General features: G+C 29.0%; 8 protein-coding genes across 8 annotated transcripts; 2 read left to right on the forward strand and 6 right to left on the reverse strand.

Moving 5' to 3' along the window:
• Positions 1–95: 95 nt before the first annotated feature.
• On the reverse strand, positions 96–4,300 carry OCT59_014274 (uncharacterized protein; the record flags this gene model as incomplete). Its single annotated transcript, XM_025311588.2, has 18 exons — positions 96–442; positions 521–736; positions 808–1,078; positions 1,159–1,247; positions 1,315–1,347; positions 1,430–1,456; positions 1,531–1,607; positions 1,681–1,747; positions 1,830–1,964; positions 2,035–2,135; positions 2,209–2,408; positions 2,483–2,561; positions 2,650–3,181; positions 3,241–3,518; positions 3,611–3,860; positions 3,932–3,975; positions 4,060–4,093; positions 4,205–4,300. 18 exons carry the CDS (start codon positions 4,298–4,300, stop codon positions 212–214), a joined length of 2,760 nt encoding a protein of 919 aa, XP_025170094.2. The 3' UTR covers positions 96–211.
• A 5,147-nt stretch (positions 4,301–9,447) lies between these two features.
• OCT59_014275 (uncharacterized protein) lies at positions 9,448–10,271 on the reverse strand (the record flags this gene model as incomplete). Its single annotated transcript, XM_066149902.1, has 4 exons — positions 9,448–9,621; positions 9,693–9,976; positions 10,049–10,076; positions 10,152–10,271. 4 exons carry the CDS (start codon positions 10,269–10,271, stop codon positions 9,448–9,450), a joined length of 606 nt encoding a protein of 201 aa, XP_066002130.1.
• Positions 10,272–10,558: 287 nt separating this feature from the next.
• On the reverse strand, positions 10,559–11,053 carry OCT59_014276 (uncharacterized protein; the record flags this gene model as incomplete). Its single annotated transcript, XM_066149903.1, has 3 exons — positions 10,559–10,641; positions 10,733–10,935; positions 11,016–11,053. 3 exons carry the CDS (start codon positions 11,051–11,053, stop codon positions 10,559–10,561), a joined length of 324 nt encoding a protein of 107 aa, XP_066002131.1.
• Positions 11,054–11,091: 38 nt separating this feature from the next.
• OCT59_014277 (uncharacterized protein) lies at positions 11,092–11,618 on the reverse strand (the record flags this gene model as incomplete). The annotated part of the gene is made up of 2 exons (XM_066149904.1): positions 11,092–11,288; positions 11,468–11,618. The coding sequence occupies 2 exons, from the start codon at positions 11,616–11,618 to the stop codon at positions 11,092–11,094; spliced, it is 348 nt and encodes a 115-aa protein (XP_066002132.1).
• Positions 11,619–14,212: 2,594 nt separating this feature from the next.
• Positions 14,213–14,425, forward strand: OCT59_014278 (uncharacterized protein; the record flags this gene model as incomplete). The annotated part of the gene is made up of 1 exon (XM_066149905.1): positions 14,213–14,425. The coding sequence occupies one exon, from the start codon at positions 14,213–14,215 to the stop codon at positions 14,423–14,425; it is 213 nt and encodes a 70-aa protein (XP_066002133.1).
• Positions 14,426–14,818: 393 nt separating this feature from the next.
• On the reverse strand, positions 14,819–16,843 carry OCT59_014279 (uncharacterized protein; the record flags this gene model as incomplete). The annotated part of the gene is made up of 6 exons (XM_066149906.1): positions 14,819–15,184; positions 15,515–15,811; positions 15,865–16,060; positions 16,200–16,253; positions 16,325–16,632; positions 16,736–16,843. The coding sequence occupies 6 exons, from the start codon at positions 16,841–16,843 to the stop codon at positions 14,819–14,821; spliced, it is 1,329 nt and encodes a 442-aa protein (XP_066002134.1).
• Positions 16,844–18,956: 2,113 nt separating this feature from the next.
• On the forward strand, positions 18,957–19,157 carry OCT59_014280 (uncharacterized protein; the record flags this gene model as incomplete). The annotated part of the gene is made up of 1 exon (XM_066149907.1): positions 18,957–19,157. The coding sequence occupies one exon, from the start codon at positions 18,957–18,959 to the stop codon at positions 19,155–19,157; it is 201 nt and encodes a 66-aa protein (XP_066002135.1).
• A 5,127-nt stretch (positions 19,158–24,284) lies between these two features.
• Positions 24,285–24,563, reverse strand: OCT59_014281 (uncharacterized protein; the record flags this gene model as incomplete). Its single annotated transcript, XM_066149908.1, has 1 exon — positions 24,285–24,563. The coding sequence occupies one exon, from the start codon at positions 24,561–24,563 to the stop codon at positions 24,285–24,287; it is 279 nt and encodes a 92-aa protein (XP_066002136.1).
• Between the last annotated feature and the right edge of the window lie 1,220 nt (positions 24,564–25,783).

A 25,783-nucleotide genomic window follows, 5' to 3' on the forward strand; every position in this document is an offset into this window, starting at 1 on the left:
CTGATTTTTAAAGATCAAAATCACGTGTAATTTGCGGAAATACTATGAGACTAATGCGTTAATTTTTTTTTATTTTTACTAAGGTTACTAAAAAAGTTACATTAAAAAGTTACATTAAAAAGTTACATTAATTAATATTAATTAATAGTTATTACAAATTTAAAATAAAAAAAATGTTATATTAATAAATATATTATAAAGGAAAAAAAAATTATTGTGACTTAAATTTTTTAGTAAATCTATGAGGTAATAATAAAGAACCTTTTTCAGAAAATAAAGAAGAATCATCTTTTTTATCACTCCAATATTCATCCAATACGGGTGATTCACCTTCTAACACTAATCTAGAAAGATAACGTTCTCTCTCTATTGCAATTCTAACTTTATTTGGTACATCCGGTATCATATACGCAAACATTAATTTAATAATAAACACAAGATGCTTTTTGTTAAATAAAATAAATAATTAGTAAAATAAATAATTTAAAAGATACAAAAAATAATATTTTATATAATTTACCTCAAAGGCAAGTACAAATACGAGTCTAGCAACTAACAATCTATTTTCATCATCACCTGTATATTTTTTAAATTGATTTTCCATCCATCTTGAATGAAAAGCTATAATTACTGCATTTGTTAATACTGCTATGAATGATACTATGTTCATAATTTTTTCCCACATTCCTAAGTCTTGTGCTTGATACCCGACTGGTCTTTGTAACGTTTTAATATACTATCGAAGAGTTTTTTAGAATAAGTTATACGTTTAATAAAGACATGTAAAAATATTCTTTATTTACTTACTTTGAGGCCGTCAGATCTTATTTCTGTAGCATTATTAATCCAAGCAAACAATGGTGATAATGGAAAAGCAACCCCAAATAACGCAAGAAATCCAAATTGAATTACCATTTCTTCATATTCGGTCCTAATGGAATCCGAAGATCCCGCCAAATGATCATCTTCTATCCATTGTGGAATTTCTTTATTCTTCCTGCCGGAATCTGCATACTTTTTTTCCAACGATTCTCGATCCAATGCGGATTTAGCTTTATTCCATTTACTCATTAACCATCTTTAAATGAAATTTTTTCATGTTAGAAAAGAAGAAATTTTTACTCTTCTCAAGAAATTTTAATGAAGTATACTACATACGGAATTAAAATTTCTTGAATTTGCCCAATAAGTTGTTTACCAATAAAAATAATTGCAAGTTGAATCGTAAGTAAAGTCAACCCTCTGCCCTAATTAGGAATAAATATTTTTTAGGAGATAGAAATTTAATAGCTAATAAATAAACAATATACTCACTTGTTGAATACACCTCTCGCGACATGCATCGTCCTAATAAATAGAGAAAATTATTATAAATAGATTCTAAGGGGTGAGATTAACGATTTAAGAATCTTTATTATAAGCAACTTACATTACAATTATTTTCACATGATCTGCCCTATTTAATGGAAGAAGAAAAAAATTATAAAAACTAAATAGGGAATTTAATAATCTAATTGTGAAGTAACTTACTCCAGAAAACATAAGATAAATCAATGCAGAATAAAAATTGATAAAGTCAAAGAGATATGCTTTAAGAATTAATGAATCTACGACAAAAAGAATTTGTTAAAAAAAGATCCCTATTTATATAAAATTCAACCTTTTAAACATATACAGTACCTTCGAACTGAGTTTCAGTTTTATGATTCTCGAAATCCGTAAGAAATCTTGCTACATTTTTATATATCTAATCAAATAATGAACTTACAATCCAATTCATTATAATAATAATAATAGTAATAATAATAAAAAATTAAAAGAAAATTTACCAGATTTAATATAATAATAGTGGCTAAATTTATAATAGCGGTAATAACTGGTCCTACATATTTAACATTTTTAACCACTTGCAAATTCTCCGGAAATAATAATAAAGCTCCCACAGTTACAAGTACGATTCCAATCTAAATAGGAAAATATTTGTGCATAAATATACTTTTTATACAATGAATCAGCATATGAATTTTTACTTACCGAAACTAAAACTATCGCTACTGATATAAAAATTTTTACTAACTTTTCTCTAAAGGGAAATACAATTTCTTTTTTCAAAGTAATTAAAGATACCCGAAGTGCTAAAAAACGAATAAATAAAAATTAATTTTATTATTCGATTATAAATTCTTGAATATAATAATATTAATTTACTAGTTCCGTAAAATTCGGGTCTTGGAAGTTCATCTTTTTCATAATCAATAACATCCCAATCATATTGTATTGATGCATTTACCCTTTTCCATGTTTCTAAAAAAAGTGTGGCCCAAATTGCCATAAAGAGTGCATAAGGTGCCGTGAGTGCATTGTCCCAAATTGCTGCAATTTTATCGTTATTATTTTCGAAATTTGATCTAAAAACAAAAAAGATCTATTTATAATTTCAATTAAATATCTTAGGGCGAATGAAATTATTATAAATATTTACCTTGACATGTAAATTAATCCATGAATTACTACAATTACACCTGCAATACTTGCTATAGATAACCATGACGTGTAAAAACCTATAATAATATTGATATGATTTCATAGTTGAGCATGATTACTTTTTTTAAAAGTATATATTAATTATATTAATTAATTATTTATTACCTAACCAAGCAAAATATAAAGCCAATTTTTCACCGAAATAAGCTCTTATTTTATCTATCGGTTGCCTCTTAAAGCCTCTTTTAACCCATTTTTCTTCTAATGTAGCTCTTGGATTATTATTTTCTTTTGAATCATCTTTATATTTTGAAGGACCATCATGAATTGGATAAAGTTCATCATAAATGCCTTTTTTAATAAGTTTTTTAATTTCCAAACTTTCTATTTTTCTATTAACATATACCGTTTTTCCATCTGGTGAGGTTTCTTTTTTGTTAATAAGATTGGCCGTAATAATCACTCTATGAACCATTAAATTCCTCCTTGAAGTATTAAAGAAGTTTAATGCAATGTCTGCTTTGCTTTTTTTAGATTCTGCTCCCTCATAACTTCTTAAATGCTCTCTTTTAAAAATCGATGAATCTTTTTTGAGCTCTATATCATATACAAAATGTTCAATAATCTTGGTAAGTATAGTATCAGATGATCTAACATATTCATCAAGAATCGACAAATCACTAGGTAAACTTTCTTTCTAAATAAAGGAATAAATCATTAATACTTTTTTTTGAAAAAAAAAAATTTTAAACTTACATTTAACCGAACTTTAAGCCTTATTCGTTGAGCCATTTCACACAATGTATTAAATGGAGCAATGATTTTAACATAAGTATAAATTCCATCTGGATCAACTTCACGTTCGAGAATTAATCCAGCTTGAAGTAATAAAATCTCAAAGTTATCACGCGTTATTTGTTTTTCATTTCGATGCTCATCTTTTTTGTCATCCTTATATCTTATAATAAAATCTGGTAACGGATAATTATATACCACTTTTGCAAGCGCATCAGAATTACGATATTTATCAGGATCTAAAAAATAATTATTTATGGATGTTAGTAATAACGTATACATTTGCTGCGCCATGGGTTTTCCGAAATCTTCCGAAAAAACTTTATCTTACCAAACTTCAAAATTGTATCTTCAAGACTACGATTACGATCTTCTTCGTGCCATTCTTTGATTTCGTGATATAAATTTTGATCTTCTTTATTGATTAAAAGTAAAGTACGATGATCTTCAACTATCTCAGGAATAATTTCCAATTTTACTAATTCATCATCGTCATCGCCTTCAAGTGATGTTGATGAACGATTCGAATGTCCAAGAAAATTAAATATTTTATGTGTATGTTCATCTTTAGGTTTTTTTTCCTTGAAATAATGTATAAAAAATTAATATTTTGACATAAAGGTATTAGAAAAAAAAAATATCAATTCCTTACTTCCGATATTGTAATTTCTACTTGGTCATTATTTTCTTGTTTGTCTGCCATTTTTTTTAAAAAATTATATTTTTTTAAATTATACGATAGAAAAAAAAGGAAAGAAGAAGAATAAGTGTTCTGAATACCTAAATCCAGGCGGTTATTTATTTCACGCAATGACTATCATTTAGGTTTTTTAAAGATATTGTATTACTTTACGTATAGATTGTGATGCATAATAGATATTTTTTAAATTACACAAAAAAAACCATTTGTCTTCATCCGACATACTTTCGCAAAAATTTTATTTGTTCCTAGTTCGCCTCTTCTACGCCGTAAGTCCCACGAAGTATAAATGGTTAATATGATGATGATGATGAACGGCATCAATTAATAAGCAAAATCACATGACTAATATGCACGTTAAACATTGTTACTAAACTGTATACTGTATAGTATTAAATTTGATTCCCTTTTATATACCTCTATATTTATATATGCAGTTCAGTCCCAATTAAAAAAATGTTGATCCCATAAATATAACAAATTCGCGAAATTTAATCTTAGAATTTCTTGGTAGAAATAGGACTCGGATATAAGTGGTCAATGTATATACTGTATGCATTATTGTTGCAACGTGATCCGAGCGATTTATTCTGTGCAATAAATTTTTCGAGTTAACCGTGTATATAAATATTGTGGCTACTCATTAGATTTTATTCGAGTAAATATCATCTCAAAAAGTATCAGGTATGAAGACTTTTGATTTCTGCGAATTCTTAAAAAACAACAACATACAGTATATGATAATTTCTAAGCCAAGTTAGTTCTGATACTCTAATATAAATCTAAACTCTTAATCCTAACTAAATAAGAATTCTTAAAAACAGCATAAATGAAATGATATTTTTTTTAAGTTACGAAATATTTCTTTTGCAGATGTGTGCTAAAATATAAATATACATTTTTCTCAAGTATAAAGTAGCGAGTGCGTTGAGCATGAATGGCTCATGATACCTTGATGCTCGCAGACACTGTAAATATAAATCCCGTGTTCTTGTACAAAGAAATTGACAACACAGTAAATTTTCAAATAACTCAAGAGTAACCAGGACCAAGAAATATATATATAGGGGTCAGGTGGTGAAAAATTTTTTTACTATGAGCTGTACGCAGAGACTTTTTATATGAGTAGTACGCATAATTGACACCTGATATTGAAAATCCTGCAAAAATATGCAAATAAAATTTCAGACATTAAGTTATTAATTATTTTATCATGGCTTCTATATTATTTATAAAACCAAATACTAATGTGAAAAAATAGAATTTACCATTTTTTTAATAATATTTTTCTAAAATTTCACTTTTTAACCCTTAGAAATTTCTTTCAATTAATACTAAATATTACAATGCGGTTAATTAAATAAGTACGTACAGTAAATATATTATATATATAAGATTAGCCAAATTTAGGCCAAAAATACGCAAACTAATTTTTTACATATAAAAATTTTGATAAAAAATACGCAATCTTGATGACCTAACTATAGATGAAAAATTCTAAAATTGTATGCAAATCAAAACTTTACTCACTATGATAATGACGCATCTGTGTACCCTACCGCTATATATATATTTTTGGGTCCTAGTAACCTAGCTACTCTTCCATTTCTATTCATAAAAGGATGTATATATAAGAAGTGAGAGAGAAAGCACACCCCAAATTTTGTAACTTCATCAACTCTTTCCCAAATTTTTCTTGAATATTGACGGAATAGTGCTTCTATTCTGTTCTCTATTAAATTTGGTGCCAAATAAAATTAAAATTAAAATTAGATAAAATAGAATTCTTTAATTTTTATTTTAAATTTACTAGTGAGTATCATTAAATATCACTGCTAATAATTATTATTTTATTAGTATTAGAATAACTTAAAAAATATTATAAATTTTTATTTAATTAATACTAATATAGTGGAAAATGAAAATTAAAATTTAGCAATATCTTAAAATTATAGTTAATATAAAATTAAAGAATTTAATTGGCTAATTTATTATAAAAAAAAATATTATATATTTTTATTTTAAAAAATAGTTTTTTTTTTTGAATTCCACTATGCATTTATTAACTAAAGTAAAGAAAGTTACAAGTATATACAAATACAACTAAACTATCTAAAGCCATTAGGCCAATAAACTACTTATTATCTAATGTTGACCATTAGATCTATATATGTACAATTGGCATAAAGCTGTATATATATCATCTAATAAAGCTGTTAAAGTTATTTGTAATTTATTCATTACATCTTTTATAAAGTTATTATATAATGAAAATAAATAAATTGTAAGTTTTCAATTATTTTATACAACTTTTAATATATTATAAAAAATAATAAATATTATATCTGAAATAAATGTAATGGGTATTAACTGTTATTTATAAATAAAATATTGTGATATTTAAAATCTTTATAAGGAGCGTACCAGAAATCAGCTGATTTGAAAGGAAATGGGAGGAGTCAAGCTTTAGATCAGATCTATATATATCACGTGACATTTATATATCTAAATATAAATGTAAGTAATTTAATTATTTTTATATAATTAGGGTACTGTCAGATATTACCTAATATTTTAGGGGGAGGGAGGGTAAATAAAGATCTTAGGTTATATACAATACTATATAAGAAATTATATATAACATATCTTACCTAGGGGAGGAGGGTAAACTCTTATATTAAAGTGATATTAGGTATCTGACAGTGCCCTTATTATAATGCAGTTATCTTGACTTCTAGTGATCCAATTTTAATAAACTTTTTTTTTAATTTATAGCTCTTATTTAGCTCTACAAATATAGTATTACAAAACAAAAAAAAGTTTGTTCAAATTGAATTACTAGAAGCCAAGATATTTGTATTTATATTATAATAATTATTATTATAATGCAATTATCTTGACTTCTAGTGATCCAATTTTAATAAACTTTTTTTTAATTTATAGCACTCATTTAGTTCTATAAATCTAGCTTTACAAAAAAAAAAAAAGTTTGTTCAAATTGAATCACTAGAAGCCAAGATAATTATATAATACTAATTATTATATATAATATTTAATATTTAATAGTAATAATTTTTTTAGCCAATCAGATTTCAATCAGGTAGGGGTGGGGGTTAAGGCTACTAATTGAGAGAAATTAGCTGATTTCTGGCATGCTCCTAAAGATAATATAATTAGTATTAAAAATTTTACAAGAACTATATTAATATTTGATAAAATTGAGAAGAAAAATAAGGGTTTCAATTGTTAAATATTTTAATTTAATATTTAATAATTTATAATACTTTGCTTTTTCTTTATATTTTTTATTAATAGCTTTTTCTACATCACAAAGTGTACTTACAGAATTTAATGATTTGTTAATTATACTATTAAAAGATTCTATACTTTAAATACTTTGAATGCTATCATTAAATTGAAATGATAAAAATGCTTTAATTTTAATTATCTTAATTTAAATATAATATTCTAGTCATATAACTTTTACTTTCTGAAAATATTATTACTATATATTGCCAGCATTATTTAAATAATTTAATATTTAGAATATTTCTACATAAATAAATGCTTTAATAAATCATAATTAAAAATTTTAGCCTAATTTATTTAAAGTATTTAATTATATTTTGCTGAATATAATAAAAGCATTTCATTTTTTACTAATTTAGATCTTTATTATTTTAGAAAATTTGCTATTCAAAGTTATATTTTAAGCAATACTAATATATAAATACATCAACTGAAAACTAATTAAAACTATTTTTTACAATAAGATTGTATTGATAATTATTAAATTACTCTAAAGTATTAATATCTTCATCAAATTTAATTTAATAGATGATTCAAAAGATAATTCAAAAGGTAACTCATAGCTTAGAAGGTAATAAAAATAGTTTAGAAAATAATTTGAAAAGTAGTTTAAAAGTAACTTGAAAAGTAATTTAAAAAAAAATTTAAGGGAGATTTAGAAAATAATTTAAACAGTAAGTCTAAAAGTCTAAAAAATAATTCAGATAATTCAGATAAAAAATTTATGTTAAAAAATTAAAAATATAGCAAAAGGTTTTTATTATAAAAAAGTTTAAAATATGGCAAAAAAAGTTTATTGTGACATATATTTATTATTTAAATAAAAAGCTAATAGTTTTATATTATCCATTTATTATTAAAATAAGAATTTTATTATTTAAAAAATACAAAAAAAAACAAAAGAAGTGAAATAGTATTTTTTGTATATTAGGTTAAAATATTAAATTTTTTATATTATAAAAAAATTATATAATATATATAAAAATTAATGTAATATATACTAGTGTTATTGTCTGAAACTTATTTAACAATAAAATTCAAAAATCTGAAATTTAAAACTTTATTTTAATGAAAAAATTGGTAAATCTGAAATTTTTCTAAATTATAATTAGTTTCAGAAAAGTATAAAAACAGTTTAGGCAATTAATTTTATTATAAAAAATAGTTTCAGATTGAATTTTGATTAAACTAAAATTTTGAAAAAATAGTTTTAGCAAGCATCCTTAATATATATTAGTGAATTTCATTACAATATAAATTTACAGAGAAATTCACTTTAATGAATTTTTTTAAGTTTATAGAAAATTAATATTAAATTTTTTTTTTTTTTTTTTGCAAGGTAGTGCAATTCATAAATTTATTAGTTATATAGAATTACAGATATTTCTACTATAAACATAACTAATTTATTAAAACTCCAAACCGGTTTTCTATCCTATAGATTGCTTTCATGTCCTATCATCACCAATATAAAATTTACCTACATCAGTAAATTTTTTATGCTATGGATCCTTAAGGATCATCAGCAAGTTTTAAACAGGCGTATAAAATGTTGAAAAACGCCATGTATTGCTCAACGCCAAAAAACGTAGGGAAACGAACCTTTTATCAATCAACGCCACCTAAAAACGTTGAAAAACGCGTAAAACAACACCAATTTAAATGTAAAACAACATACAGTAAAACAACGATAGTTTAAAAATGTGTATACAATGTATAAAAACGCGTATATTGATATTAAAAATGCGTAAAGCAATGATTTTATTGTATATTATTAATATATATATTATATAAAATATATAAATTTATTTATGATAAAATACATATCAATTTAAATACATTATCTAATGTAAATTCCTCTTGTTATAATTGGATTGCCGCGGATTTTTAAGCGATCAATGTACTAAATTTCCGTTGACATAGCGCCTCTGGTGACACAACCATAACAAGGTGGGAATGTGATTTGTACAACTAAATCACTTGATTGATCTTTCTACAAACTGAAACGCGATAATTATATTAATATTATGAACTGAATGATATTGCTAAATTGCAATTGATACATAATATAATGCATACTAGAATAATACATATAGATTAGAAGACAAAAAATGATAACAACGAATAATATCAAATTATACTAAAAGTCACGTGAACTTTTATTGCTCTTCTTCTAAATCAGCAACTTCTAAATCAGCTGCTTGATTATCGTCCGTCGTATGCTCATCATAAACATCATCAACACGATTATCAACTCCAATGATTTCATCATCATCGTCAATAGGTGTTATAGGTGTTTTGGGCGAAGACTCACATTCACATTCTTCAGAATCCTAAATAAAGAAATATAATATTACTAGTAATTTAATTTAAAACATTACATACAATTCAGTTGAGTACTTACCACGTCTGTATCTGTTATATTTCCGGTCCATGAATCGACAATGTTTGCATCGATTTTTGACGAAAGGTGTTTCTTGTCAAATATAACTTCTAATACCAACTGAATCCAAATGGCGTTTTCATTTGTACGCTCTTTATCAGATGCAAAAACCGATTTAATTATTAACGAAATATAAGTATCAGATGACGGATCATTTGAGTCGCTCGGTTTGTATAAATCTTCATGGACCTGTTGAACGTTTTTACTTGCTTTCCATGTTCGCATCTGTTGTTTGCTGAAATTATCTTTGAATGGCGTTATTCTATTAATACTGAAAGTACTTTACAAACTTTCTTTCAATTTTCTAATGTAGTAACCTTTTTTAACGCGATTTGCAGCAAGTAACTATATTTAATAAAATAAACAAGTTGTTATAAATTTGGCAATTAATGACTAATATATAATACAAATACTACTTACTTGTGAATGCATTCTATCATCCCACAAATAATCGAACGAAACTCCTTTTCTGGACAACTTTATGAGTATTTTGACAGATGTTTCATCATTTTCTAATTTTTCTTTAAGGCGATTTTTCATTTGTCAGTCGGTTACTCGTCAATGCTCATAAAATAATTCATAAGAAAGATCTTTAATCGCATCCTTAATACATACAAATTGTTATATTTAGTAAATAATATAAAGAAATACATAACTTTAAATCATATATTTACGTGATAAAATTCATCTGAGTTTTTGTCTTTCTTTTTCGTTTTACCCTTTTTTTTAACCTTGACTTCAGTTTCAACGTTGCGATGAGAATCTAATACCGACATTATATTTGAAATCTGGTCTTTTTATTCATTTAACATAGCTTTAAATCTTTCTTAATTATTAATAATCGTGTTGAGTTTTGATGCTGTTTTTTGATTAATTTGTATTAATTTGGCAAATTCACCAGAACTAACTGCTATAAATTATCGTTAATAAGAATAATAAGAACCAATTTGATAATTTATTAACAAAACAACAATGAACAAACAGTATATATCATATCTAACCTTGATCCGTTACTTTAGATGATGATGTTGTCGCATTATTATCTGATGGCGATTCTTTACTAATCACTGCCTTAACGCTGGATGATGATGATTTACTAGAACCGGATGCTGCTTTACCAGATGCTTTACCAGACGCTATTTTACCAAATGCTGCTTTACCAGACGCTGCTTTACCACCAGATGCTGCTTTATCGGACGATTTGCTTTACCGTCAGAATACTGCTTTATCAGATATCGTTGTTTTAATAGAGGAAGGAGGAGAGAAGGAAGGAGGAGAAATTACCACCGAAAAGATATAAGAGGATATTGTTGATGATTCATTTATTGCCTGATGAAAACAATAAAATGTATTTAATAAACTAATAATGAATAATATAAACAATAACAAAATTGATAACTGATATTACTTGAGAAGATCCTTTGGTAGTTTTATTGGTACCGATAATAATCTCATCAATATCTCTATCACGAAATAAATCTAAACTTGCAATTTTCGTCTTTTTTGGAGTCTCTATTTGTGAAGCGTCTGAAATTGTTTGATGATTGGCTTCGGTATCTGTTAATTATAATGTATTTTTAGATATTCGTTCACACAAGTTCAAAAAAAAACTAAAATAAAACCTTTCAAATTATTTTGTTCGTTGATCTAAAAGATATTAATTATATAAGTATATTTATACAATCATAATAATTTACAACCAAATATATATAATAATTTAAAGTTAAAATAATTACTTCTTATATTCATACTCGTTGACGATCTAGTAGATCTAGTAAACCTAGTACTAGATCTAGTAGTAGGTTTTGGGCGTTTTAAATTATTAAAATCTAAAGAGCGTTTGCCGCTGGTTTTATTATTATTATTTTTGTTATCGTCGTTATCCATTGATAAAAAGATGACTGACAAGAGAGAATTAATTGATTATTAGAATGTGAGAATGAGAAAAAAAAAATATTAGAATGTGAGAAAAAAAAGTAATCATTTTTTAACTCTATGTGCGATGATCTACTTCGATTTACTTATACGTAAGATCTTTAAGTATACTAATGATTAGTATACTTACTTAGTGTCCAGTGTAACTTGTAACAAACATAATTAATGTAATTACTTAACTAGATGTTACTTTAAGACTAAATTGCGGCGCAATGTCACGTGTTACAATGATTCATTCGAATTTCAACGCCCACATCGCAAAAAAGTATTAATCATGTCACATGTTACAACGACAAATCTGATTCATTTCTTCACTTCGAATTTCAATGCCCACATTGCAAAAAAGTATTAGTCATTGTTCATCACATTGCAAAAAGTATTAATCGTTGTTCTTCCTTACGAAATCATGTGATGTTTCAAATTGAATTTCTGCTGATGAAGTAGACGTGATGAGTAACTATGGACAGCTAGAAATGAAAGCGTTTAACGATGAACAGAACAATTAGTAGAGGTGAGCAATAAAGAGAAGGAAGAGATTAAATCTGAAGAAGAGAGAAAATTTTAACGGGAAATTGTAAATATCGAGGATGTAAATTTTAACAAGTGAAATTTCCAACAAAATATAATTACCTTCATCCAACGCTCGGTTTTGCTTTTGGACGTTCCAGTTTACTGTGCCGTATTAATTAATCCTTTATTTTATTCGTCGTAAAAGTACTAATAATAATAATTATGCGTTAATTTCTATGATATTTGTTGTGTTTGTTGACACCTTAAATGTGAATATTTTCATCAGTATCATTACGCAGTTAACTGATGGTATCATTTGATATCCTCACCTAAATATTTAAACGACACGATGATTGATTAATTTAATGTATGTATTACTTGATTGATCGTAATCAGTAACACTAACTGTTAACATTGTGTAAACCGTGCAATACGTCAAGCAATACTGTATTGTTAAGTATTGTTAATATTATTGAGGCACATAGTCAATTTATTGTTAAACAAGTTAATATAATAAATCAACATGTAAAAAACCTTAATGTTTTTATATAAATTAACCTACTTTGTTAACGTCAAATAAAAAACTTATTCACCATAAATCAACTTCAAAAAATGGTTATATACTCGTATCCACATTGTGAAAGAGTCTTCAGTCGTCGTGCTTCTCTACGAAATCATGTGAAAACTCACGATGATATAATTGATAAAGTTCTTAGAAAAATTGCTGAAGAAGTAGAATATGAACAAGAGAAAGTGGGTGACGACGAACAACTTGAGAAGGCGAGCTACGAAGAGGGAGAGGAAGAGAGGGGAGTACTAATAATGATGAAGTACAAGAGGAGGTGAGCTACGAAAAAGAAAGTGAAGATAATGATGAAGTACTAGAGGATGTGAACTACGAAGAAGAAAGGGAAGATAATGATGAAGTATTAGAGGATGTGAACTACGAAGGGGAAGGGGAAGATGAAGGGGAAGAAGAAGAGGAAGGGAGCGATAATGATGAACAACTAGAAGAGATGAGCTATGAAGAGGAAGAGGAAGAGGAGGAAGAGGAAGAGGAGGTGAGAAATCAACGTTAAATGAAATTAAAATAATTTATACTTTTGTATGCGTCTATATATGTCTATATATAGAAAGCGATCGACATATTTATCAAGTATTTATTGTCTATTAAGTATTAACATCCATATATAGGAAGTGATTGACAAATCAAGAGACATTGAAATCGAATATTCGCTAATTGATGTTGAACTAATCCCAACCTTCGAATCTCTTGATATTAGAGTAACAAATATACCAGAATTTTCAAGCGAAGAGTTTGGAAATTTTACGGAGTTGCTTACTAAATGGAATTTGTCTGATGCATGTGGTAACGATATACTTAAATTTTCAAAAAAGATTTGCCGCGATAATGTAATTTTACCTACGTCGGTAAAAAAAGGTCATCAATTGTTGGATCAAATTGTTGTACCACATATTTCTTTTAAAAAAGCACATATCATGACATATAAACGAAACGTATTATCTTATTTATCGTCCGATTTTTGACGTTATAAAGGAATTGTTGAGCAATAAGGATATATTTGCCCATTGTACTTTTAAATTTACCTATTAAATCATAACGGAGCATAAATCTTGAATATATCATAACGAACAATATAATGGACAATAATAGTAAAAGTAAAGTCAAAAATCACTTCCTAATGGTGCGAAATGTATTGTCAGTAATTTTATATTTGGATACTACGACACGTGATCACTTAGGAAAGACCAGCAAACATCCCATTTATTTGACACTTGGTAATATAGTTAGTTGGCGCAGAAATAGGCCTGATGCCAAAATACTTTTGGGTTATCTGCCGATCCTAAAGGCAAAAGATATTTCACAAAAGAGGTCAAAGAGTTTTCAGTTAGCCAAGCGAGTCCTTTATCAATATGCTTTAAATATATTGATATGATCATTACTTGACTATAATCGTGGATTTGATCTTCAAATAGATAATGGTATAAAGTGATGTTTTCCGTTTATTTCCGTAATGTTAGGAGATTTACCAGAAAATGCTGCGGTAACTTTAACATTTAACTCTGTTAATTGTCACCACCCTTGTCATAAATGTTTAGTAGAGCGTAAGAAGCTGAACAATGTGGAGTTAACAAACGATCAAATTATCTTAAGAACACCAGAAAATATAAGATGTCTTGTTGAACAAAATTCTGCACAACAATATTCTCTACCACCGGTCAAATGATGACAAATAGGGGACCAATAAGATGGAAATCGGATCACCTGATTTCCATCTTATTGGTCCCCTATTTTTTTTGTTTATTATCAATCGGGAGAATCCTGATTGCTACCAAAAAATGGTGCAATAAGAGTACATTAGGGTTCCAATCGGGATATTTAAATAGAGTACAATCGGGTTACAATAGGCCATTTACTATTTGACATATCAGTATACCGATTGTTAACTTTCAACCAATAAAAAATCTTCCGATTGCCATACATTTTTATTTTAAATTTACAGTTTTATTAATTATATTTTGGTTAGTTTACTAAATACGATTATATATTAATTATTAAAATTATAAAAATCGGTTTTACAGAAATAAATTTATTGCTAAATTATTATTATATAATTGAATCATCCCACCGATTTACTACTATCACTACTATCGTATTCTTCTGAAACAAGACTTATACTTCTCTTTTTCCTTTTTTTCCTATTGTCCACTTCTTCATCCTGCTCTTTTTCCTGATCTTCGTTCTTTTCTCCGCCGGTTGCATCATCATCTTCCTGGCTTTTATCATCCTCTACCTCTTCGCGATTAGCACTATATTTTTTCACTAAATGTTTCAATAATCCTTTGTAACCAACTTTTGCCCATTTGGGGGCATTAACGGGTGCACTGTACTCATTAGGAGCGTATTCAGTATCATACACCCGTTTTCTTACACGTTGAGCATTTGATGCCGCATTATCGACATAATTTCGTAAAAAAGAGCGTAGCTATAAAAAAAAAGAATAATAAAAATACGAATTATTATGCACTGATTGGTAAAAATTATTCAAATACTTACGGTAGCTGATTTCCATTTGAGATCCCGTATGACGATCTTTCACTTATTAGGGTTATCGCTATCGGTCTCCGATACCTCTGAACTGTGGTATTGATTATCAGTCTAAAGAGGCTGGAGCTCGTTGGTATGAAACTTATTTATCAATCAATCTTTTAATTTTTTTAACTTGTCGATAGTTTTATTTCGTCTTTCCCGCTTCTAAATAATTAATAGAAAATTATAAGATAAGGTAATATAAAAACAACGATTTAATATTTACATCACTTTGTCTTGAATTTGCATGCTTTCTTCTTTTTTTGAGATCTTTCCAATTGGCATCCCTCTCGCTATTGAGTAGTAGCTCTCTCTGGTAACGATGTCTCTCATGCACGATATGCTTAATCACACCGTCGGATACAGAGAATATATTCTTATTGATCATTTTTTGTACTACCGGAATTATGTTATTTTCGACCAACTTTTGCTGACTATCAAAAGTTTTCCTAGTATTTAATGCTTTGTCTTCCGGAAGTCGGTCCATAATTCGGCAATTTCGTTCTAATCGTAAGAATATCAACTGATTAGCAAACAATCTGGGGAATTAAACTGAACTAAAAAAAAAATAATTACTCTTAAAGCAGTCTTTAGATCCCGATCCATTTTCTCGTAATGAAGAAATGATGAATTTGAGGATGAAAATGAGGAGGATGGGGATTGAGATGGAGATGGAGATGGGGATGAGGATGACGATGATGATGACGATGACGATGAGGATGGAGGCAGAGCACTTTTTGATGATCTGGCAACTCCATATTCTTTTGATGATCTGGCAATTCCATAAGCTTGGATATATCGGTTCTTTTTCGGTGATCGGGATACGTATTGGCTCTTTTCTAAAGAATCTGAGGTTTCTACTCCCGACCAGTTAATAATCATATCTTTCAGATTTGCTGCTTTTTGTTTACCTTTCGTTATTTTCTGGATCAACCGACTCAATTCTTCGACCTGCTCCTAGAACGCTAAAAAAGAAAAATTGTGATAAAATTGATAAAATTTGATAATCTTATTATAATATACTTATAATATATACATTAATAACATATTGGTTTGATCATTATCTCTCTCATCCTGTTGAATCGGATCATCATCATCATCGTCAACTAAGTCAATTACACTGAACTTTCGGCCTTTTTGGCCTTTCATTAGTTCCGATTGACGTCTTTTTGTTCGTTTTTTTTTATTGAGTACTTTAAATTCATAATCATTAGGTGATATAATAAATTCGGGCATGATTATATAAATATATCGAAATATACCAATATTTCTTTCTTCGTCTTCAACAAAGTCGATTAAAGTGGGCTTTTGTCTTTTCGTTGGTTTAATATTAGGTATCGATCGCTAATAAATCGAGAAATTAAAGAATCTGACGAAAATCAAATAAATTAAATTACCGTTGTTTGTCCATTTGTTTCTTTGGAACCATTTTATTGGTCTTTCGCACTTTAGCTTCAGATTTTTCGCTATCGGAGGATTCTATATCCGAGTGGTACCGTTTTCCAAATTTTTTCTTCTTTTCATGTTTTTCATGTTTTTTATGTTTTTTAATCATATTTAATTATAATATTTCAGTAAGAATATGTTTCAGTAAATTTACAGATAGAAAAATATAGGGTTATGTTACAAAAATCGGTAACAAGCGAGAAGAAAAAGTCGAGTCTAAATTAGCTAATATATATATTCCCGATAGTTTATTTTAGCTTAAATAGACTGATTTAATTAACTGTTACTATTGATATATTTAAAAATAAAAATAAACTGATTTAATTAACCGTTGCAATTAATATTAAAAATAGTAGCGATAGTGATTTTCTCGCAATTTCTCTGATTTATACGTTCATATGATTAATTGATACATAAAATTCATTTGTTCAATCATGATTGATATTATTATTTTTTAATTAATTGCAATAACATATGGGCCGATCCTTGGAATCTAATTTTTTTACACAAAAATAATTTTATTAAAGCAAATATAAATTATTATTTATATAAGAATAATAAATTTATACCAGATAATGCAAAAAAAACTAATTAATTATATAATTTTTAATTTTTTTTTAATATAAGATATCATTAAAATTTAAAAGATCAAATATAACTCTCATGACAAAATCATTGATAATTCTTCGTAGAAATAAGCTATACAAATAAATTTACATTCATTTGAAAGAGAAAATCGAGATCTATCTAATGAATCTAAAATCAAGTGAATTGAATCACTAGTTGTTCAGTAATCACGTTCAGTATATTATTGAATTTTATCTAAATTTGATCATTAATTACTCACATATAGTGATTCAATTTGAATGATCTTTGCTCCCTAAGGTGATGCCAACTTTTATCTTTAAAATAAATTTAAAATAATTCGTTTAATATATGTAAATGTTTAGGAATTATCAATTATATTATTAATATAAAATTTTATAAGTTTGATAAAATCTGATATAAAAAAATTTATTAAATACCTGTAGATGCAAGCTACACGAATGAAATTATATTCATTTAAAAGAGAAAATTGAGGTCTATCTAATAAGCCTAAAATCGAATGAATTGAATCACTGGATTGTGAATAATTACGTCTAATATATTTATTTTTAATTTTTAAATTTGATTTGACTTTGATCGTTAATTACGCCTCATCCAGTGATCCAATTTTCCTGATCTTTGATTCTTACGATAGAGCAAAATCTCTGCTTTCAAATGAATGTAAAATGATGACGTTAGCATATCTCCAGGAATAATAATGCACGATTTTGTCACCTGCATAAAGTCCGATCTGAAAATTTTATTTCTTACCAAAAAATGCTTTCATAAGAGAATCCCAAATTCTTTTACTTTATTTAAAAGATTTTATTTGCCATTTAAGGATTTTAGTAGAATAAATCTAATAAAATAATTTTAAAGATAAAAAACAAATATATAATTAGTTATTTTGAAAAAAAAGAATATCTTATTATTCATTTTACAACTATTTTACATCATAATTATTTTTTATTTGCATGTATTTTTTACAAAGAAAAAACAATAAATTAAAGCTAAAAATTATGAAAAAATATGTCTTATCTATGTATATAAAATATTAAGTTTTTTCTTTTACTTACCACTTAAAAATAACTGCTATATTTGCTTATAAACTTTTTTGTCATATTTAATAAAAGTGAATAGAAAAATGATGGAAAAGTGATGGGAGTGATGGGGAAAAAAAGTGGTTATTACCGTTATTTTTGAATATTGATTAAAAAAATTTTTATTAAATCTGAGTTACGTAAATATGTAACACATATTTAATTTAGATTTGTGTAATGTTAATCTTACTAAAATATTAAATTTTTATAAAAATCTTAATTTAGACTAATTCCAAAAATTGGCACATATGAGATAACTGATTGATATATTATTTTTAAGAATTTATTTAATCAACTAAATGAAATAAGCTAACTGATTGATATGGAAATTTTAAGTATTTATTTAATCAACTAAATGAAATAAATTAATTGATTGATATGGAAATTTTAAGAATTTATTTAATCAACTAAATGAAATAAGTTAACTGATTGAGAACTAATTACGATGAATTTTATAAACAAACTTCAAAGTTATTAAATCAGGTTATTTAAATTTAAAATAAAATTGGGTTGGTAAATATTTATATCAAACCAAATATGCCAAGACCAAGAAAATATCGTGTTAATAGAGATCGTTCGAAAGTAACTAAAAGTGGTCCTAAAACTAGAAATTTGGTTGAATGTAAATGTTTATTGCATTGCGGAGGTAGTAAATTGGTGGATCCCAGAACATTTGAGAGACATCGCAAAGAAATAGAACAACTCCAAGCCATCGCTACCAGATCTCAAGCTTCTTGATTAAGAGGAACCGGCAAAAAACATAACATTTCTAAAGAAAGAAAAAAAAGCAATTCTAGCAACAGTTCTAAAGAAAGAAAAAAAAGAAGAACTAGAGTTGTTGAGAATTTATCAGATACCGATGATGATGAAGAATCAGAATGAAATGATGATGATGAATTGGAACGAAGCGATGATGAAGAATCGGAATGAAACGATAATGGTGAATCAGAATGAAACGATGATGAAGAATCGGAACGAAATGATAATGATGAATTGGAACGAAATGATGATGATGAAAACGATAATGAAACTGATAATGAGCCGATTGATGGACCGAAAAGATGAAAACGCCACAATAAGTTTCGTGATGTAAATCTTGAACAACCTAATAAACTGAAACCAGTTCAACTTGAAGATAAAGTACCGAGCGATGATGATGGAGCTTCCTACTACGATGAGGACGATGTTCAATTGAAGAATTTACCGCTCCTGATTTTAATGATCTTGAGTCAGACCATGAATATTTTGACATGAACATTAATTTTAATGATTCGTGGATACTTCTGTGGATATTCAAATACCAAGCGAGATTTCGTGTTCCGGATGTTGCTATTAAGTCACTTATTAAGTTTTCAGGATGGTATTATTGGATACTGATCAAACACGTTTTGAAAATTTCCCTACAAGTTTTTATATGGCAAAAAAACTTTTAGGAATTAATAAACGAGATAGGACATGTGCGGTATGTCGAATGCGAACAAAATATCAGAAATTTTGCCAGGGAAATGCAATCAAACACCAGGATTCCGAATGCCTTTACTAGTGGAATTTCCTAACTATCCTATGCATAATAAAAGGCGGATATGTGGAACAGAATTAATTAATAAAGTCCCAGTAGTTAATGGATTTATCTGAAGACCCAGAATGTTATATCCGATACCATCTTTGAAAAAGCAATTGACTGTGATGTATTAACGCCCAGGCTTTGAAGAATCACTTCAGAAATGGACAAATTGGAGAAATGAACCAGGCTTATACACCGATATTTACGATAAAGATGTATGGAAAAGCTTTCCATTTTCCTTAAACAACCTGGATACTCGATTTTTTACAAATGAGACGGCCAATTCTAATCTTGGGATCATGATTAATTTAGACTGGTTCTAGCCATTTAATTCGTCAGCTTACAGTTCTGGTGTTATCTATGGGGTCATATGTAATCTTCCCTGTGATATTAGATTTAAACAAGAAAACATGCTATATCTTGGACTTCTCCCAGGACCGGAAGAAGTAAAATTACACAAGATTAATCATTTTCTTAGTCCAATTGTCAACGAATTGTTAGAATTCTGGGATGGTGTCGATCTACCATCTGGTAAAAGAATTCGGATGGCCGTAATTTGCTGCAGAAATGACATACCAGCTGCTAGAAAATTATGTGGACATATTTCGGCACTGGTCGGTTGTCATTGATGCTACAAAACAGCCAATAGCAGCGGAAGAAGGTTTAATTTTGGTGGGTTTGACGATATGGATGATTGGTACATTTCCAGAGATCCAAATGAGCATTGACGAAATGCCGAACTTTAGAGACAGTGCAGAACTCAGGAAGAAAGAAAAAAACATGTTTCCGACACTCACGTGCAGTGGTCGGAAATGCTAAGATTGCCTTATTTCAATCCGATAAGACATCTTATTGTCAACCCAATGCACTGTTTATTCCTGGGGATTGCTCATTAGATCGTAAAGAAATTATGGATAGATAGCAGAAAAATCACTAAAAAGGACCTTGAATTAATGGAAAGAAGAGCAAAAGCTCTTAAAGTACCAGCAGATATCGGAAGGATTCCGTATAAAATAGCAACTGGGGAAGGGTTTTCTGGATTTATGGCCGATCAATGGAAATCGTTTATTTTAATTTACGAGACTCCATTGATGTGGGATCTCCTAGATACTTCTGATCGTGAAATATTAGCAAATTTTGTAAGAGCTTGCTCTTTGCTTGTCTGTCGAATTATCACCACCAATGCATTGCGCGAAGCTCATAGCCGATTGCTTTAGCTCATTTAATTGAAACGTATTACGGAAAAGAGATGATAACTCCAAACATCCATTTATCACTCCATATTGTCGATTGTTGCCATGATTATGGCCCATTATATTTTTTCTGGTGTTACTCGTTTGAAAGAATGAACGGATTATTAGGTAAATATACTGTATATATAAATCAGTATAAGTTATCAGTATAAGTTAAATTTAATAAATGGTATAAATGAATTAATTTATTTATCATCTTGCTGTAGGTTCTTTTCCAAATAGTAAGCGAGCTATTAAACTAGAATTGATGCGAATCATCACGCAAAATTCACAGTGTTTCCTGAGCAAAACTTCTGCTCGATTTAAATTGCCTAATATCCGCCCAATCAGATAATCCAAAATTGATGGAAGCATTATCTCTGGTACAAAATAGGCCAACTACTGGAAGTTTAGCGGCTTACGATGGGTTCGATTTTGCTGAACTTTACCGATTTATGCGAACCTTTCATCAAAATATTGACGTTACAATTACCAGTTGTGAAGAATTTTCCGGAGAAATGATTACCCAAAAAAGCAAGTATCGTTACCAGATACTATATATGAACTTCTGATAAAATATTACAATGATACATACAATAGGGATTTTGTATCAATTGTCGAATTTGTTTCAAATAATTTAACATCAAGCAATTCTGAAAATCAACCAATCGTTGTATCGCCCAATGTGTCTCAATTCGGTCATATTCAGATTGCTACTGAAATCTTTGGATCTGCACTTGCACCTCGATATCAAAGAAGTTCATATATCACAAGCAAGTTTATACAAGATGATGAATCTGTCGATATTTTGAAGCAAGTGCAGTTTTATTTTGAGCACACAGTTAACACTTCCAACCGGTGCGAAAACAGCATTGACTTGCTTTTATAAAATGGTATATGTGGGTACCGAGGGAAAAAACAAGATTTCATTGTAGAATCGACAATGAGGATGATAAAGCTGTAATATTAAATTGTGGAAAGATTATTTTCACGAATTATTAAGAGATTGTATTATACCGATTCATAATATATATAGCCGATTTTTACCTTGTAAATTTACAATAGGCAACCGAAAACCGATTACTTACATGGCAGTCATACCTATCAATAGACAATTTCATTTGTAATAATGTTATGATTAGTTTTAAATCGGTAAATTCATATTTCTAGTAATACTGATTAATAAATTTAGTTTCAATATAATTAAAACATTGTTTATAAATTTATAAATTATAAAATTGGTAATTTTAAATTTAAACAGTACAATAGAAATCAATCGGTAAATTTAAACTAAACAATAGTTATCAATCGGGTAATAACCTGATTGGTACCTGATCGAAAGTTTACCCATTTCTAGCTTATTGAACAAATCAGGTGCTATTTAAAAAAAGTGACCAATCGGGATGGTACCCGATTGGTCAGCTTTCTACCTGTGATATCTACCTTCTATGCTTTCCTCATCATCATGATCTAAACTGCATAACGGACATGATGTCTTATCAGTAATGCCATAATAATCGAAATTTTCACTACTAAATTCTCTATATAAATTAGGATATTGATCCAATGTTTTGCTACGAAAATAAGAGCGGTCATAAGTTGGTTTAGATTGGACTTGTACATTAGTCTGATTGGTTTTTGATGTAGGTGGAGTGCTTATCCCTAGAGATGCGATCCGGATGAAATTTTACAATCCGTGATCCGCACAGATCAATCCGGATTATCATAGGATTAAATCCGGATAATCCGAATTAACTTCAAATTTTTGGGTATCTTTGCATCCAACGATCGTATAGAGATGCACTATAGCTCATTCGAATCGTTGCATTTAGACGAATCGAATGAGCTATAATACATCTCTGTACGATCACTGGATGCCGAGATAATTGGCAAAACGTGAAACATCAGCATTTTTATTTTACGATTATGCAAAATTTTACGTTTTGCCGAATATCTCGGCATCCAGTGATCGTACAGAGATGCACAATAGCTCCTTCGAATCGTCTCAATGCAACGAATTGAATGAGCTATTGTACATCCCTGTACGATCGTTGGATGCCGAGATATTCGGCAAACCGTCAAAAATCGATAGTATCGTAAATAAAAAATGCCGATTTTTGACATTTTGCCGAATATCTCGGCATCCAACGATTGTACAGGGATGCACTATAGCTCATTCGATTCGTTGCATTGAGACGATTCGAATGAGCTATTGTACATCTCTGTACGATCACTGGATGCCGAGATATTCGGCAAAACGTAAAATTTTGCATAATCGTAAAATGAAAATGCCGATGTTTGACGTTTTGCCGAATATCTCGGCATCCAGTGATCGTACAGAGATGCACAATAGCTCATTCAAATCGTCTCATTACGACGATTCGAATGAGCTATTGTGCATCTCTCTACGATCATTGGATGCTGTTTCGAATTAAAACGGATATCCTTAATCCATCCGGATGCATCCATTATCCGTTCGGATCGGATGGATTGGCGGATGATCTGAATTTTCGGATTTCGGATCGCATCTCTACTTATCCCGACATCTGGTGATCCAGACTTGTTTGATTCTGCTGGTAGGTCACGTGCACGTGAACAATTGTTCATGCCGATCAATTTTTGAGATTTGATTAGTTTATCAGTATAAAGATTTATTATATTCTGGATTTGTGCATCAGTTAGCCTAGAGATTGCATCAGCACTAGATGTAACTACTCCAATTTTATCTATTCCTATTCCTTTGAACAATGTATGGATGCTTTTGGCCTTTTGAGTCATTTTGCGTAAATACTCTCTTTTTTTACCAGGGAGATACAGCTCCATTTCATCATAAATTTGCGTTCTTGCCATTTGATCGCTAATATTATTTTCGGAACTAAGGGTTACAACCTTTTTTTCATATTCCTCACTATAGTAATACCATTGTAATTTTTCTTTCCGACCTGTTTTTTCAGCCTTATCAAATAAATGAGCTAAATGAAGTACAGAATCTGGAGTTAAATCAGCGTTGACTGGAACATCTGAAATATATTTGCTAGATATAGAATTCGGTAGGGGTGTAGAATCATGTCATCTAATAAATTCAAGTAATTCACATATTAAATCTTGTTCTACTTTCTGATTATAGGGGATTTTCGCCTCCTTGATCTCTGATAAATTAACCTGTTTTTCTTCTATCTTCTGGGGTTCCATATGAACCAAGAAGGATTCCTTTGGAGCCGATTCTTTGACTACCTGTTCCGGGAGATTATGTTTAGTGTTAGTCATGGAGAGATCTGCTTCACGGTGAAGCGATTCAGAAGTAGTTGAGGATGATTGGCTAAGTTTCTTTTGATTCTGTGTCTGCATTCACTAATAACTTTTAACATGCGTCGTAGAAAGCGTCCGTTTCCCTATCTTCGGGTAATGAAGTATCCACCAATGGTTTCTCATAATGCGTTATCGTGGGCACCTGATCTGCATCCGAATTGAAGTTAGATGAAGTGTTGTTAGAAAAATTATCAATTAGCGACTGGTTCTGTTCCACTTTTGTGATTCTATCTCTAAACTCAGCATTCTCAGACTCGAGTTTAGTGGTAACTGTTTTATTTTTCTCTAGTTCCTCGATTCTGGCCTTAAGTTCGGCATTCTTAACATCACGTCTTTTACTCTCTTCCACAGCCTGTCTTAAAAGCTCAGCAATCCTGGCCTTAAGCTCAACTTTCTCGGACTCAATATCAGCAAACTTCCTTTTAAGATCAGGGATCTCAGCATTCTTATCCTTAAGCTCAGTATTCTCCTTCCTAAGCTCAGCAATCTCAGCTAAGAGCTTGGCATTTAATTCTCTCAATGAATCAATAGATTGCATGTTCGATAATAATTTTTTATATAAAACGTATTAATTCAAAAGCTCGTTAGCATAGATAAAAAACTGTGACAAAATGTCACGATCAGAATTGATTTATTGATGTAAAAAAATAAATTACAAGATTCGAAAATATATAAACGTTTTAAGTAGAGTCTCTATACTAATGCCTGCTGGTGTTTTGTTCATCTAAGCTATCTATATACTAACACATCTCAACGTTAACACGATTTCATTTGTCACCAATATCGATATTCTGGATAGAATAAAAGCGTAGAACATGCAGAGTCAGAAATAAGTTAACAGTATTGATCTTACCAAAAATTTATGTCCTCCGCTTAATAAGGTCTTCGAAATTTCTGAACAAAAAATAGATATAAGCTTTGCAATCCCCGAGTCGCTTCCTTGCAAATGTCTGAAAAATATACTTCATTCATATTTTAATTGCGAAATGTCTCATCTGTACTTTAATAATTTTTTCGTCAACACTTTTTAAACTGCAAGGTTCATGCTCAGAGAAAATAGCACGACGGCTTGAGGTCGGAATAAGAAAAAAAAAGTGATACTGCATCAGAGAAAACGCCTTAATTACACCAGATCTAATTTAGTTATGACTAAAGCTCCGAACAGTTCCAGTTTGAACCGGGAACCGATCCGGAACCGGCAAAAAATTCGGTTCGGTTCTCGGTTCGGTTTTGGACTTGGAACCGTCCGGTTCGGTTCG

The sequence above is a fragment of the Rhizophagus irregularis genome, chromosome 22 (assembly GCF_026210795.1).
Source record: "Rhizophagus irregularis chromosome 22, complete sequence".
Taxonomy (NCBI): Eukaryota; Fungi; Glomeromycota; class Glomeromycetes; order Glomerales; family Glomeraceae; genus Rhizophagus; species Rhizophagus irregularis.